Source organism: Megachile rotundata, chromosome 1 (genome assembly GCF_050947335.1).
Source record: "Megachile rotundata isolate GNS110a chromosome 1, iyMegRotu1, whole genome shotgun sequence".
Taxonomy (NCBI): domain Eukaryota; kingdom Metazoa; phylum Arthropoda; class Insecta; order Hymenoptera; family Megachilidae; genus Megachile; species Megachile rotundata.
Window position 1 is genome coordinate 11,416,588 of NC_134983.1, and position 16,276 is coordinate 11,432,863.

The 16,276-nt window shown below is 40.9% G+C and overlaps 1 protein-coding gene across 1 annotated transcript; it reads right to left on the reverse strand.

Moving 5' to 3' along the window:
• Window positions 1–3,445: 3,445 nt before the first annotated feature.
• On the reverse strand, window positions 3,446–15,099 carry LOC105661925 (uncharacterized). Its single transcript, XM_012280694.2, has one exon. It carries the CDS (start codon window positions 13,630–13,632, stop codon window positions 10,423–10,425), a length of 3,210 nt encoding a protein of 1,069 aa, XP_012136084.2. The 5' UTR covers window positions 13,633–15,099; the 3' UTR covers window positions 3,446–10,422.
• Between the last annotated feature and the right edge of the window lie 1,177 nt (window positions 15,100–16,276).

Consider the following 16,276-nt stretch of genomic DNA (forward strand, 5'->3'; position numbering starts at 1 on the left):
TTGTTACGTGGCTAATATTCTTTCATGCAGAACTCGATGATCGATCGCAAACAGATTTTATTTATATTTGAAACTTTGACGATTAAATAATTTATTTGAGATATTAATATGTATTTTACCGGGTCAGTCAGATTCGATATTTTGTCCGACGCTAAACTATTAATTTTTGAATAAGGGTTCGAGTGGAGAAATAATATTTTGAGATTTTCGAATCTTCGAACTTTTATGTTGGCAATTTTGGGAATTTGGAAATTTGAAAATTTGGCAGTTGGGAGTTTAGAGTTATAAAAGTTTCAGATCTCCAAATTACCAAATTCTTAAATTTGAACATGGAGATTTGACAATTTTGAAATTAGAGAATCGAGAAACGTAGAAATTTAGAAATCCAAAAATCTAAAAATCTATAAATTTTAGATCATCAGATCTTCAAATTGTTAAATCGATAGATTCTCAATTTTTGATCTTTAAAAAAATCTTTGATAAAATTAGTCCACTATGTCTCGCAGAGAGCCAAAACGATGAATCAAACAAAGGACTGTAATGCGTTAAAAGAAAAAATGTGAGAGGATAAATGCTGAAAGTTTCGGACTTCTCGAAAGAATCTTTAGTCAAAGTTCCTTTTTCCGGTCGATGATCGAAGTGCCGCTATCAGAAGTTCAAGAATGTATTCTGCCGGTTACGTAGACCTCGATTGTCTGATCGATTACGCGCCAATTTTCAAAAGGTCATCGAAAGTTTCGTCGATACGCGGCGCGAGACAATGTGTCGGCCGCCACGCAACTCGTTGATTGGCTTACCACTTACAATTAATATAGCCTAAAATTTAAATATATATATAGATTCATTTATTTATATATTTATACCAAAAAACATTCGTTCACAACGAATTAGAAAACATAAAAATTTAGCTAGGAGACGCATAGTACAATATAGTGGACTACACCTAACATCAGTTTACTCTCGATCTATTTCATTTTTTCACGAAATCCTTTCATTTCCACTGAAACTTCGCCACTTCCTTTTTCCTTCTCTTTTTTGTTTCCTTTGTCTTTACTTGTTCTTCGTATCGGCATGCTTATCTCTCACCCTCATCATTGTCATCTTAATAAATCGTAGATAGATCGCATCAATATATTGCTTCGTCATCAGGTAGATGTTGCCTAAGTCTAACAATGATGGGACTCGCTAAGTCTACGAGGAGCAAAAGTTTTCCAAGCAAACAAATCAACGATCGCGCATCTCCTTCGATAAACGTCGAACACCCGTGAAATCAACTCGTTGTATCAAACGCTCGATCGTCGATCCTTGCTCCGCGTAACTATCGATTCGCGTTCGACTCGCCTTTTTATATCGTTAATTACGAGATAGACTTTCTTTGCATTCATCTATTAATCTCCTACCGGGCTGATTTTTTTATTACTGAAATCATTTCTTTTCATTCATTGTAAATAATTAATTCAAGTACACTGTTTTCAAATGCAGATTCGATACTTTCGAAAATATATTATAGATACATTTAAATCGATTATTTTCAACAAGTATGTTTTATATACTGAAACTTATGATATAAATGAAAATTCATTTAATAAATGAAAATTGATGTTAAAATGAAAACCGGTCGATTTAATTCGTCCGGTTAAGAGATTAACCCTTATCCGATCAACGTGAGAGCATTCACATATAATTCTTTTGAATAATTATCAGCATATTTATACAGCTAATTTAGCTCTGAATATAACTCAATAAATATGATACATATTTGAAAATGTTTTAAGAACTTTAGAAAAATTTCAAGAGCAAATTTTTATATTTAAATTACATTGGAGTGGCAGTAAATATTCCGGATAAGGTTGACGCGTGCAAATTTGTATGGATCATCGGTGATCGGTGTCAGAAATTTAATTTTTAACAAACGATCATTTGTTTTATTGCATTAATAACTACTGGAATACCTCCTCTTTCATTTTGTTATAATGATATATTGCTTCAAACTATAATTATGATGAGCATATTTAAATATGAGGAGAATATCAAATGTAAATGAGAATTTAAGAAACTGGAAATTTTAGGTCTGAAAATTAAGAAATTTGGAACCTTAGAAATTTGTAAATATGAAAATATCAAAATATTGATATATACGAATTTCTAGACTTAAAAATTTACAATTTTATAAATTTAAAACTTCGATAATTTGTAGAAGAAAAAATGCAAAAATACCTATAAAAATTATAAATTCTACAATCATGTGTCCCTATTTCATACATAACAATTTTTGTAATGCACACAATTTCCAGTTACCTTACTGATTTAATACCTAATATTATCGCTAAGATCTTCAAACTTCGAATTACAAAGTTACGTTATTATATTAAATTCATGGTATCGGTCACCAGCGACCCTCATCAAAGTTACACGTTTACGAGTCTGACTCGTTTCAAACAATCGGCGAGACTTTCACGAATCGATCGATTTCGTATCGAGCGAGTCCGCAACAATTTACTAAATTACAGAATGCCCAAGATTACGAGTGCGCGACGAGAGGTTGTATGACTGGCTGGTCCAGGGGGAGGAATATTACGAAGGGATACGGAGGCACAACGGGGGCGTGGACGAAATGTAGGTGATGATACGTGAACGATTCCCTGCGATCGATCTCTGTGTTCACGAAAAATTCACGCACGCCCGTGTACTCGTATATTAAATGAAATTGGACCGACAACAAAATCGCGAGATTGCATCCTATCGATGATGCAGCAACAACAACAACAGCAACGTGGAACTGACGAAATTCTTCACGCGAACGCGAGTTCGATCTCGAGAATCAAAAATTTAATATTGCTAATATTCGCGACAAACGTTGAGAAAAGAACGAAAATATTTATAGACTGTAAAAGGGAATTCAGTGCTGCTATATCGATATTGATACTTAAATTGTCAATTGATTTGTAATACTGTTAAGACATCGTTAGGACTAATATTTTTGATTAAAATTATTGTGGTCAGATGTAATTTTTTTATTAGAATTTTTGGCCAAGGTTGAAGTTGAGGTTAAGGTTGAATTTATCTTTGAAGGTAGCTTAACATAACCAAAGAGTTTTATCATTCAAATTCGTTTATAGATTCTTCAGTTTCCAATGTTAACTTTAAATGAGTGTAATTTTAGATGACTTTGAATAGATAAACTTGAATTGTAAAATGGATCAAGACAGGTTAGAATTAGGTTAAATTGAAGCTTTATAAAGATTAAATAAGTGCGGACGATAGAATTATATGTTATATTCTATTTCAATGATTCTCATTTGCTTTAACGATACCTTTGTGATGTTACTGATGTATTGAATTATCTTTTTCATATTATTGATATTATCGATTCAGCAGCACCAGTATAAGGTGCACAGAAAATGAAATGAGGATAAAGTGGAAATGTTAACAACGAAAAATCAGGTTCTTGAGAAATAAAATATATTTATAAAAACAAAATTAAACGCGTATCAAATAATACAGGTTGTAAATACTATACTCTCCGTCTTCATAGGATCTCTCTCTCTCATTTTCTTTTAATCTATCCGTCATCTTACGTCGAGACGTATCAGCTGTGTATCGCAAACAGGAGAAAGAAAACATATACAATGTACGATCGAAATAGACAAAAAACAAAAAAAATTGTAAAAAAGGAAGGAACAAAAACCGCGTTTCGTCGCACTGAGCGTTATTACTATGATGTATCGGTGTTTTCGCTTTCACGCTGGACTTTTCGCTCGCGTTTTTCTTCGAACGGGCAAACATCGTCGCACAATAATTCCATTCTTTGTTTTTCCTCTCTCCTTTCCGCTCTATCTATCGCACGTTATCATATATTTGTATACATATAATATATAAACATCGTTCTTTCTCTCTTTTTCTCTCGCATACGTACATGCGTTCTCTTTTTCTCTTGTCCTTTCATCTGTTCACCCGCTTACAAGTTTCATCGATTATTATGGCACAAAACGAGGAATGGGTGTGCACGGAAATACTTGTTATTACCGGATAAAAATTCCTTCCACTTTCCCTCTCTTCCATCTTTCTTTTTGATCTCGCACTTTTCTCTCCGATACACATACACACACGCATACGCATAAGCACACGCATATCACACACACGTTTCATTAACACTCGTTCACGCATACAATCACGTTCTCAATCGTCGAGAATTATTATTTATAATCTATTTCATTTGCCATAAAATTCTTTCGTCTCCTTTCTCCGTACTTATGTGAAATGCCCGCGAAATTAGAATTACACGTGAGGGGAAGCACACAAGGTTCTATTACATCTCGTCTTTCTTTTCCTTCTCCGTTTCTCCTTTTTTTCCATGTTTTTGGCACAACCAACGACAGTTTGGTACCGTGTGTATACATATACACATATGTATATATATATAATATATATAATATAGATATAATAATTTTGCACTCGCGTGCTGGAACAATTATTTTACAATTACAAACATGCTGCCGCACCAAAAAACGCGCTCACAGAACAAGTGAAAAATACCAACGATACGCGTCTTTCATTTCAATAATAATAATATTCATAATATATAATAATAATATAATAATAATGATAATAATAATAATACAAGAAACAAGCGAAACGCGTCTTGTCGTTTAAAAACAAATCTACAGAAACGAAATAATTCGCCGCTTCGTCGTCGCTCGCAGAATCACCATGTATATATATATTTATATATTTATATCGTTTGTTTCGCAGGTAAATGCCCATTGTGTTAGATTTTGTAATTTATTCTACACGCTCACCCTTTCTTTCGACATTCTTTCTCTCTCTCTCTCTCGCACGCTCACTCATTCGCGTCGAAAAACGAAAATTCTGTTGATTGCTTTTGTTCTTTCCTTTCGATTAATCTCTTATGCCCATATATCACGGCTGCGAAACACATATATTATTTTTTCTCTCGCTGAAACATATCCGCAATACGAGTATCTGACAATGATATGACGTCGGAAATATGTATTATATTCTTGATCATTCTCGATCGATCTCACCCCTCAACGCGTTCGTCTCACTACAAATTCCACCCTTTGCTTCGCCATTCATTTCGTTCTTCTTTCATCATCATTTTTTTTTAATTTACGATTATTTATAATAAAACTGAGTGTACAGTAATACTGTTTGATATGTCTCTAAAACGTACATCGATCTCTACAACCCTCCCCTTCGTCGTCAACTCTTTCTCTCTATCTTTCTCTCGCTCTCTCTCTCTCTCTCTATGATCGCTCCTCTCCTAAAAGTCTTCACATCTATTTCGCTTTTTGTTTATATTAGAATCTATATGTATAATGTTCTATTACACGCGTTTTTTACGACCGGCGGGCGACTCGAGGAACTTTACGGCAAAAGCAAAGAGGAAAGAGAGCAGTTTCCGTTTTATATTTTATAACGATGTAGATTAATTCTAACTCGATCAAATTTTAATGAGCTTTTGTATATTGACAGTTTATGTTATTTAATAGGTTTTGAAGATTGACGATTATTTTTTTAACGAGAGAACGCATGACGGAAAGTAAAAATTTGGTAAAATTATAACGTAAGCTTTTTCTTAATAAATTTTTAAATAGCTAAATTATTGTTTAAACAAATATCTGAATTGACTTCTTACGTTTCTAATTCTATTTCCGAATTGTTATGTTAATAAATAAATTTAAAAAATTTTAATTCACAAATTCTTAGATATTCATTGAATGAAATATTTTAAAAATTCGATATAAATTTCTCTCTTCTTTAATAAAAGTCTAATTTTGCGAAATTGAATCCCTTATTATAATAAGAATAAAATCAGTGTTGTGAAATCATGCGTTCCCTTGTAAATGAAATTATACTCATTGTCAGACTACAGTTGTGTACTAATAATAACAGCGACCATATTTACCTGTTCCATTTATACTATTTCAAAACAGAAAACATACGACAGAGATTTAATGAAAATTTAAAAGTGACAGTTAATAACAAAAATACTACACTGAGAAATATATCATAATTGATTTATATTTTCTATAAAATTAGAATGTAGCACCAAAAATGAAATAAAATATAAAAATCTATAATAATAAATTATCTCAACTATTTATCCGATATTCTGTCTGAATGAATTTATCATATTATTTTCAGAAATTTATCTAACAGTTGATATTGACAGGAGTAAAATTTGAAAAACTATTGAAATAAGAATTTATTTAAACAGAAAATAAAAATTCCTTCATTTCATAGCCTAATAATGAAATGATTTCTAAAAAAATTATTTTCTTGTTTAAATAAACCAACATTGTTACAAGTAACAACCACCCAAGTAATATATTATTTAAATACATTATTTGAATAATGTCAAAATTGAAGTGAACTAACAAAATACGAGAAAATGAATGGGATCCATTTTTACATGGCAAGAGGATACAGTAATCCCTTACAAATAAATAAATCCCTTAAAAAATGTACAGTAAGAACGTCTAAAATATTTGATGTTAAAGTTTAAAGCCAAAGCTGATGTAAAAAAATTCGACCCAGATTGTCTTATAAAATTTCAACTTTTATCACCGAATTATGTATACAGTAAAGCAAATCATATCGGGACTTTAACACAAAATATTTCTTCAATTAACCGTCTACTCTCAAAACTGTTGTATATAGTAATATTTATAATGACATAACCTTTCAATATACAAAAGCACATTAAAAATTTATGTAATTTATTTCGATAGCCACATATTTCATAAAATCAATGTTCCTTTAAATTTCTATATGGACAAAAATTATGGAAAAAATTGTGTTCGAGTTTTTATATTACAAAATAAATGCTAGTATAAAGAATTGAGGTTAGGAATGTGTGATAGCTATCAAGAATGAATGAAGTTGCTTTGAAGTTTTCAGAGATCATTTCGAAATGAATTCATGATCGAAATTCGGATCTAAGAGAATTATTAAATAACAAGGGTGAGCATAAAAAAAATATGAAGTACGTCGTTCCGCCCGCACGGATGCGCGCTCACCTACTCTTTCCTCTTTAATAACATTACTATTATTGCATTGGCTCTTTCATCTTTTCTTTCTTCCTTTCATTCATCGTTAAATTCCTGAACTCTGAGGTAGTCTGTTCTGGCTGTTCATATTACGTAGTAAAAATGGTAAGAGTGCTATATAATTTATCGTCTTTTTTTTTCTTCTCGCTTTCAATCTTTTCATCTTTCTCTAGTTTTAAATACGAAATAATTAAAAACAGAAAAAAGATACGAAACTCGAGGAAGGACGTCAATGTGCGTGTGTGTATGTGTACGTGTAAATATGATTCGTATGTACAAACAATGATTATGGTGCACTGCTCGAAATAATCGATGATAAATCGCGAGTGATCGAAAAAGAACGAAAGATGACATGCAGAATTAATGTACATATGTTACCGAGATACATTTGGTAGCACTTTCATCGAGCATTTTCACTGTTTAATGCGATGTATCGATTTTGTGTCAAACGATTATTTTGAGCAGCGGAACGCAAGACGGGACCTCGTCTCTAATGTAAAACAAACGATCCAGCGTAACAGAAATGGAGCTTCGAAAAAACAAAAAAGAGATTAATAATAACCGACGAAAACAATCACGATTTGTCTATTACAACGAGCGAACAATTCGATTAACGTTACTTAAGGACATCGGTTTTACAACAACAACAATCGAACAGGAACAAAGTAACTCGGAACTAATTGTTGGAGATACACTGTCGATCAAAAGTAGACCATCTCGTTCAAAAGACAACCCTTTTGTTGACGTACACTAATCTGGAGCACTCTGTTTCCTTGCACGAAACTCTTTTAATAATACTGTGTTTATAAATTATATTATAAGATGAAAGTTATAGTGATATTATTTTGAAAGAAATTGCTTAATATGCAAAATGGAAAATTTTGAAATAGTAATGGAAGATTTTTATTCAGTTTTTGATCTGTTTATTGATACTTATCTGACTGCTTTACCTGTCACTTTATTGCGAAAATAGAAAATTTCTGTTACTAAATAAAATCGATTATTCGGAAAGTGCTCCAAATCATTTAATGTGAATCCTATAAGATAATTTAATAATTTCTCGATTACATAAATATTTGAATAGGAAATTGTAAACAGTATACGTCGAGAAGCTGCGACGTTTGGAAAATTGTAAAACACCGTTCAAAATAATTTATTGATCAAAACTTCGCGAAATATTAAAAATTTCTTTTAAAATGCATTTTATTTCTACTTCTATTATTTCAAATTATATAAACATCTAATTAATTCATGTATTGAATTCATTGAACTAGTATTTTCAGTGAAAAGTTAACAAATGAAATTACGAGTTACACTAAACCATTTATACGAATTATTTTGAAATGTATCAAATGAAAAATATGAGATATAAAAAGAATTTCACTTTATCCACAGGTGGTCTCATACTTTTGACCGATGATATATCCTTCGAACAAGTATCAAACTCCTAAGGCCGATAAATCGAACAATTAAACGATCAACAGAAATAATTACGTGTAAACAACGGTGTACATTTCGTTAAAGCGAGGTCAACGTTTATTCGGTGTGTCTGTGTTGATGTACGTGTACGTATAACGAGCTGTGCGTAGCACGAAGGGAAATTTGCTCGTGTCGCGATAGACGAGAGACACGATTCTATCCTCGGTGATTGGCTCGTTCTGCGCTTCGAGCAATTAATCGAGCATTAATTGATCGTGTGCGACGGGTGACGCGCAATTAAGAGGCAGCAAACGCTCAACGAAATTTCGAAACGATTTAATAATCGATCAAACGAGTGTGTATGTTCTGGAAGTTATTCGCCGGTCAGGTTGAAACTTACAAGGTAAATCGAATTTCGTTGAACGCGATAGATGCATGAACTTTTACGAGAAACTGCACGAGCAAAATTCGTTTCGAGCAACGTACAATCCGGATGCTTAGGCTACGTTAAAACGTTTGGAAAAGACGCGTCAATGATTTTGAAAAGTTTGGAATGTACGAAAATTACGAGGAATGCGAAGAGTACGTTTCGAGAGGCTCGTCGTTAAATCAAACTAATCTATGTGTCTATTCTAAATCGATAAATGATGAATTTTTTATTCGCCTCTCGATCGTCCCCGACACGAAAACAGAGAAATAATAACGAAGAAAACTAAACGACGACTATGAAACATATTTTTACGGTGATTCGAGTCTCGCGTCTTTTCACGATTACCTATCAACCATGTTTTTTTATCATTTTTTTTCCTTTCGTTCTCCCTCGATAAAGTATGCTATGTACGCTATAAAATACGAGTATTATGAATAGGTTTCGTAATCACTTTCTAGACGATATTCAATTGAATTCGATAATTACAGTGATAATAATAATTAGAATAATTATACGCCTATACATTTAACATATTTTGTACAATCGATAAGCTTCGAAGGTTCAACGTCGCAGCGGAAGTTCATCCATTGCGCGTTTCTTTTTTTTCGGATTAATTATTGTTCGAGTGTGCGCGATCGCTTCGACTTTCCCGGGAAAATCGTGCCGTCCGCGAACGATCCGACGGATCGATTATCTCGAAAAGTTCGCGGTACATCGAGTCGAGCAGTCGACTAGAGAACGAAAAAAATGAAAAGAACAGTTCTCTGGTCGATCTTTCACGATCGACTCCGTGTATCGCGACTCGCGACGTTCGAGCGAGAATCATCGTTCCGATTTCTAGCGAAAAATTCATCAATTTCGTCGCGATTTAATTTCCAACGCGGTTATCCTCGAACGCGCAATTTTCCCGAGAGACCTGTTATATCTTGAAGCCGTTAAACAATAAATATTAAACCGTTGAGCAAAAAACCAAGATCCTTCCGAGCACCGTTGTCGTTATTTCGCGAGACGTTCTCTCTGTTCGGTACCGAGCAAAAGAAGAAAAAGAATAATTTCGATCGTTGAAAAATAACATTAACCGCGAGACTATACTTTCGTCGGGAACAACGGTTGTACGCGAAAGGATGTCGTTCTCTTGTTGAATCAGACGGAGATGGGAGAACTTTTCGAACCTGGGCGGGATTCGGATGATACGAGATTGTTCGGACTGCCTTAAACGAGAACTATGAATAATAAATTACAAATTTGATCACGATCGAACGGTTATACACTAGAGTCCCAGTGTCTCTGATCGATAAAGCAGGAGGTTCGATCGAGAAGTCGCACCGCGATATTTACGAGCCGGCCGTCGTGACGTACCGACGACCGACGATCTCACCTTTCGATTGATAATCACGAAGACCGAGGGCGAAGATCATCGGATAAACGGCCATGTTGTTGTTCGATCGGGACGATCGCCGGTTACTCCTCGACTCCGCGAACCTCTCTCCTCCTTTCGAATCACGCCCGCAAATGGACGTTATGGTTGTTGGATTTCTTTTTGTGCGTCTCGAGGTGCTTCATCATGTGGTCCTTCCTGATGAATCCCTTGCCGCAATTATCACAGGCGTACGGCTTTTCGCCAGTGTGGAGGCACATGTGCCGCCTGAGGTCAGTTTTGTGGTTAAACTGCTTCGGACATATCTCGCACTTGTACGGCTTGTCACCGGCGTGCTTCTGCAGGTGCTCCGCGTGCAGGTACTCGAGGGGGAACCTCTTACCGCACTGATTGCATTTGAACGGCTTGTCGCCGGAGTGGAAGCTCTTGTTGTGTTGCGTCAGGTAGCAGGCCTTGTTGAAGACCTTGTCGCACTCGATGCACTTGTGGAAACCGTCCTGGGAAATGTAGTGCGAGCCGGTGTTCGTGCTGGTCACCTGATGTTCCTTCGTGATCACAGAGTTCACTTTTGATTTCTGATGCTTTTGATAGTGTCTGCCGATGTTCGGATTCATTTCCTCCTTCGCCTGAATCACTTGCGGCAGATTATTATTGGCCTCGAGATTGTCGCGAGATTGATGAATCGAGTTCGACGGATGATTGTGCGTCTGTATCTCGTACTGTTTGATGATCATCCCGTCGGTGTTCGGATGCATGTGCACGTCCATGTTCGTAAGGGACTCGTATCGAGGCGGTGAATTTCCGTACGGATCGTACTTCGAATCGGAAGATTCGAATGATCTATCGTGAGGAGATACGTTCTCCTCCGGACTTAGCCCCCCCACGTTAACGGCCTGCGGTTGATTTTGGCCTATCAAAAACCCGGTCACATTGAACTGAGTGAAACTTGGTAAGGGCCTCTGATGATTGCTGAAGGTCCCAAAACCGGGTAAAACATCCTGAGTCTGCTGCTGTTGCTGCTGCTGATGATGTTGCTGCTGCTGTTGCTGGTGTTGATTATGATGATGTTGAGACTGCTGGTGTTGAGATTGGCCGGATAGCGATAAAGGCATCTCATTACCAGTAGTAGTTAGCTGGATGGTGATAGACTCCAGCAGGCCCGGGATGTTGGTAGTAGTTGTAACGTGGGGGGGCAAGGCGTTTGGGTACGGCTGATGAGGCATCGTAGTACCCCCCATCGCCGTGGGCGAAGCCATTGCTGGGTGGACCGAGCCCGGCGTTATGGGAGATGGCGAACTCATGTGGTGTGGGTGGGACGAGCCCATTGGAGAAGGTGAATTCAGGTGGGGCGCCGGCGGTGGATGCATGGGTGACATGGGCGAACTCATGGGATGGTGGACCGGAAGTTGGCCCGACGGCGAACCCATTGGCAGGTGATGAAGCTGCTGCTGTTGCTGCTGCTGCTGCTGATGGCCCAGCTGGGGGGATGGCGAACCCATTTGTTGCTGATGGTGACCCGCCAGTGGCGATTGCGCCGGAGAATTGAGCGGCGGTACCATTGTGGAGCCCAAGTGTACCCCCGAAGGCGCCTGTTGCTGCTGCTGCTGAGTTAGAGCCGCTGAAGACTCGCTGCTGCTGCTGCTGTTGCTGTTGTTGGAATTGTTGTTGTAGAGACTGTTGGCCGTGTGGAGCAGGCCCCTCGCCGCCTCGCCCGAGGGACCTGCCATCAAGTTTGGGGGACTCCCGGAAGAAGATAACTCTGGCGATCTGGATGGTCCACCGCCTCTGCCACCAGAATGACTATCTCTACCAGGATGATGATGTGCACTGATGGGCAAGTTCGCAGGGTCCGGTTGATTGCTTTGTTTCACCGCGTTCTTATGCAGCGTCGTATTGTAGTGCCTTTTCAGATGTCCCGAGCTGGTGAACCACTTGTTGCACGCGGTGCAGTTGTAGGTCTTTGGCCGGCGCGCTTCGTTACTTTTCCACGATTGATTAGCCAAAGGTGGAGGTTTCGGTGGTTGTTGAAGAAGACCGCCGGGCATCTGATGACCTGGCATCGGTTGCGTGCTGGTAATAATAGGAGAACCTGGATGTCGCGGCGGTTCCACGGGCATATGTTGCCCGCGCATGAACTGACCCTGATCCGAAAGCGGTGTCACACTGTCCATGGGACCCATAGGCGATAACCCAGGGTGATAATCATGAGGTTGAGCGGCCGGTGGCCAACCCAGCATAGAACTCACCGAATGAGATCCGGCCCTTTGCTGCTGTTGATGCTGCTGCATTACCTGCTGCTGATGCATCTGCATCTGCAACTCCTGCTGCTGTTGTTGATGTAGCCTCATCAGTTCCTCCTCGTACCTGTGCGTTTGCACTTTGTGAGAGTCCAGATCGAGAATTTCGGCCTGTTCCTCTGGTTCCTGCTTCAGTTCCGTTTTCGTCGGTTGTCCACCGTTGTAGTCGTAGCCAGTTTGCTGCTGTTGTTGCTGACCGGACTGCGGCGGCGATGCGTGCAGCTGTTGTTGATTTTGTTGCTGAGGACTGCTACCGAGCTGCTGGTACTGTTGCTGTCCAGGATAGCCTCCCGGCGAATTCGAATGATTCGTTCGTACATGTTCGCCCAGTTGATTCGCGTCCTCGTAAACCGCACCGCACTTGTCACACTGAATTGGCGGACTCCTCGGGCTAGTGGAACTAACGGAACTGGTGCGTTCCGGTGGAAAATGTTGTTGATGTTGATACGGATGGTAGCGCGAATAACCTCCACCTCCACCACTACTCCCACCATCGTTTTGCGCGTCTCCTCGCGGCGGTGAGTAGTGATGAGGCAAGATATAGGCCGGATCGTTCTGCATGAAAAAAGTAGCCTCGCCGAACATCGGTGTCTGGAAATGATTGTAATTTTGTCCAGCACTTTGTTGTTGCTGCGATTGCTGCTGCTGCTGCTGTTGTTGCTGCTGCTGTTGTTGTTGTTGTTGTTGTTGTTGCTGCTGCTGCTGCTGTTGTTGTTGAGAAGACGTGGGATCCTGAGAGGGCGGCCTCGAGGAAGATTCACTCGAGTCCGCCGGCGCGGTCACGCTCTCGCGTTTTACGCCCACGTGACTGTTGTGATTGCCGGCCTTGCTGTTGTTGTTGTTACTCTCCTCCTGCTGCGCCTGGCTCGCCCACTGACTTAGCAGGTTCTCCTGGTGGTATCGCAGGTGCACCTCGAGACTTTTATCGCTTTCGAAATAGAGGCCGCAGTCCTTGCAATGATGCTCCGGATTTGAACTGCCGCCTACGTACTGTTGCTGTTGCTGTTGCTGCTCCACACTCGTCATTTCACTCATATTGTCTCTTAGTCTCTGCCTCACTAGACGCGCGTCTTTCCCTGAAGAAAAAGCCGCGTGCACTTCGTCGTTCCTCTGTTGCCCTCGGTAATTGCACTCTGTCCGTAACACGAGGGACAAAGATGACCGGCACACGCGTTACACAAAACCGGAGGTGCCGTGCACACACCACACGCGCGTCAACGCGCTCGTGCGCGCGCGTAATTTCAATAACAGTTTGTCCCCGTGGCGTCGCGGTGCTCGTTTCTGTCTCACTCGTCCCGAATTTCGTAAACGAACCACAGAACTTGTGACGGGCGTTGGGCGATCGAACGATGCGTAACACGCGCATCAAGTCGCGACGTCTCGCGTCTCCCACCTTTCAGCCGTCGACGACCACCGATACGGGTTTCCTCGCGGACAGCACATGGACGATGACTCGAAAGAGGCGCGAAACTAGAGTCACGTGAGCTACCGGGGATACTTTCGCGGGAAAGGACGGTTTTTTGAAAAGGGAAGGCCGAACGAAAAGAAAAGAAAGGAAAAAAGAAAAAAAGCGGGGTACAGCGTGTTCTACATTTATCATATGATCGCACGTACGCCAGGTACGAAAGTCCAAATCAACCGCGATCGCTCCACCTGGTGCGACGTCGAGCGTATCACTGTGCACGGCATCGTCGCCCTCGCCTCGACGGTTTGCCGACGACGACGACAATGATATGGCTGATGGTTGGCTCGAAACACGGCTCAGGAACCGGCTTCCCTTCAGCAGAGTATGTCCGCCGACGCCGTGGCCGAAAATTAAGGATCTTCGGTGCTCAGCTTCGGCCGCGGACGTCGCGAAACGAACACGTACCAACCGAATTAAACAAAATAACGAAAAAAAAAGTAAAAACGACGGTGATACGCGTGCGATTTACATCTCGGTTCGATCGCTCGATCTCGTCACTGTCGTTACCCGTCTCTCGAACCAACGATTTCGCGCGGTCCAACGATCGTGAACGGAACTCTTCGTCTTCGAATCATTTGGTCATCACGATTTATCACTGTTCACTTTTCTCACTGACTTTCGTGTCCATTCCGTCACTGTCCGCGATCGAAAGATTGTCCACCCTTAACAAACGACTCCTTGATTCCTCCCTCCTGCGGGATGATCTCTCGAGGATCAAGGATTTCGTGCGTTCGAATTTGGCACCGGAAAGAACGCGAGACTGCGACGCGGGCGCGAGACGAGCGGTTTATCCTACGAACCGCGATTGTAAATAGCTAGCGATCGTCCTCAACCTCGTGTCCCTCTCCCTCTCTCTTCCTCCTCGCCCCTCCCCTGAGCCACGATTGCTCTAGCTCTCTCTTTCTGTCTTTCTCTCTCTCCCTCGTTCTATCCTATTCACACACTCTCGAGACCCGCGTCGTACGACCGCCGGCACTGTTCTGTCGGTTGGAATTCCGGAGTTTCGAGTCCTCGAGCTCGCGCCAAGGCACTGCTCTCCCCCTACCTTCCAAGCCTTCTCCGCCACCCCCTCTATACCGTCACTTGCTTGCCCTCGTGTTAGCTCTTTCTAACCACGTCTACTCGCTCCGTCTCTCTCCTCGTGGTCGTCTCTCTTCGTCGTCTCTTCGTACCTAATACTCTTTTCTCTTTCCTGCTTTCTCCTACCTGCTACTTCCCTCTCCTGCCGTTTTCCCTCCTTCATCGTTCTTAATGTTAGTCCACCGATCGGTCTTTCTCCCTTCAATCTTTCCTCGAGCGGTCCTTCCGTCTCTCTCTACCCTGTGTCTCTCCCACCCCTTCCCTTCTACAGGCTTACAGCAATAACGTCTCTCCTCGTCTAACCTACCAATTTTCGTTCGTTTTCTCCCTTCGATGTGTGACTTTCCTTCTCCTTCGGCTAGCGTCTGCCTCTTCGTCCCTCGTGCTGTTTTCTCCCTTTCCTATCTAGCGCCTTCGTCCATGGTTCCCTACCTTCACCGTGCACCTCGTTGCCGAGGGACGGAGATAGGGCGAGAAAAAGAGGCGATCGAGAGAGAGGAGGATAACTCGAGACAACCAACCAAATTTGAGACGTCGAGCGCTTCTTGCCCCCACCATGTACTCCTTGCCCCTCTGTGCCCTTCTGTTACAATCCACGATTCCACCGACTCTCTTCGTTCCCTCTCGCTCTGTCCTTCGGGATGTTTCTGTCATCCTTTCGCCTAAAAGGACGACGAATCCTGCTGGACCCCGAATCTTTTCCCTCTTTGTCTTTTATTTCTCTCTTTGAATTCCTCTCTTCGTTCGTCCAGCACCGAGGATCTGTTGTTCTTCTCCTCTCTGCCCTCTTCCCTCGCAACCCCCGCTTCTGTTTGTGCTTCTTCTTCTTCTTCTTCTTCTTCTTCGGCATCGTCGTCCTCGTCCGATCGCGAGGCAAGAGAAGGACCAAGCTATGTGCGCATGGCACAGGAATCCTTGCGCGTTCGTATCTTTGGCGCTGTCCTTACTACACGAAACTTTATCCGACGAGATTTTTCGGAGCTCCATCGACCATTCGCTGGAATTTTCGTGCTCGAACAGCGTCGTTTCCTCGCGGCTGTCACGCTCTTCTCTTATACCTTTGTTTCCCTCGTTCCAGTTTCGATTCGTTCGTCCGCGAAGGACACACGTCCTGGACGATCGCGAGATCGGACA

Coding starts and splice junctions, on each gene's coding strand:
- LOC105661925 (XM_012280694.2), bottom strand. CDS start 13,632: ATGAGTGAAATGACGAGTGTGGAGCAGCAACAGCAACAGCAACAGTAC.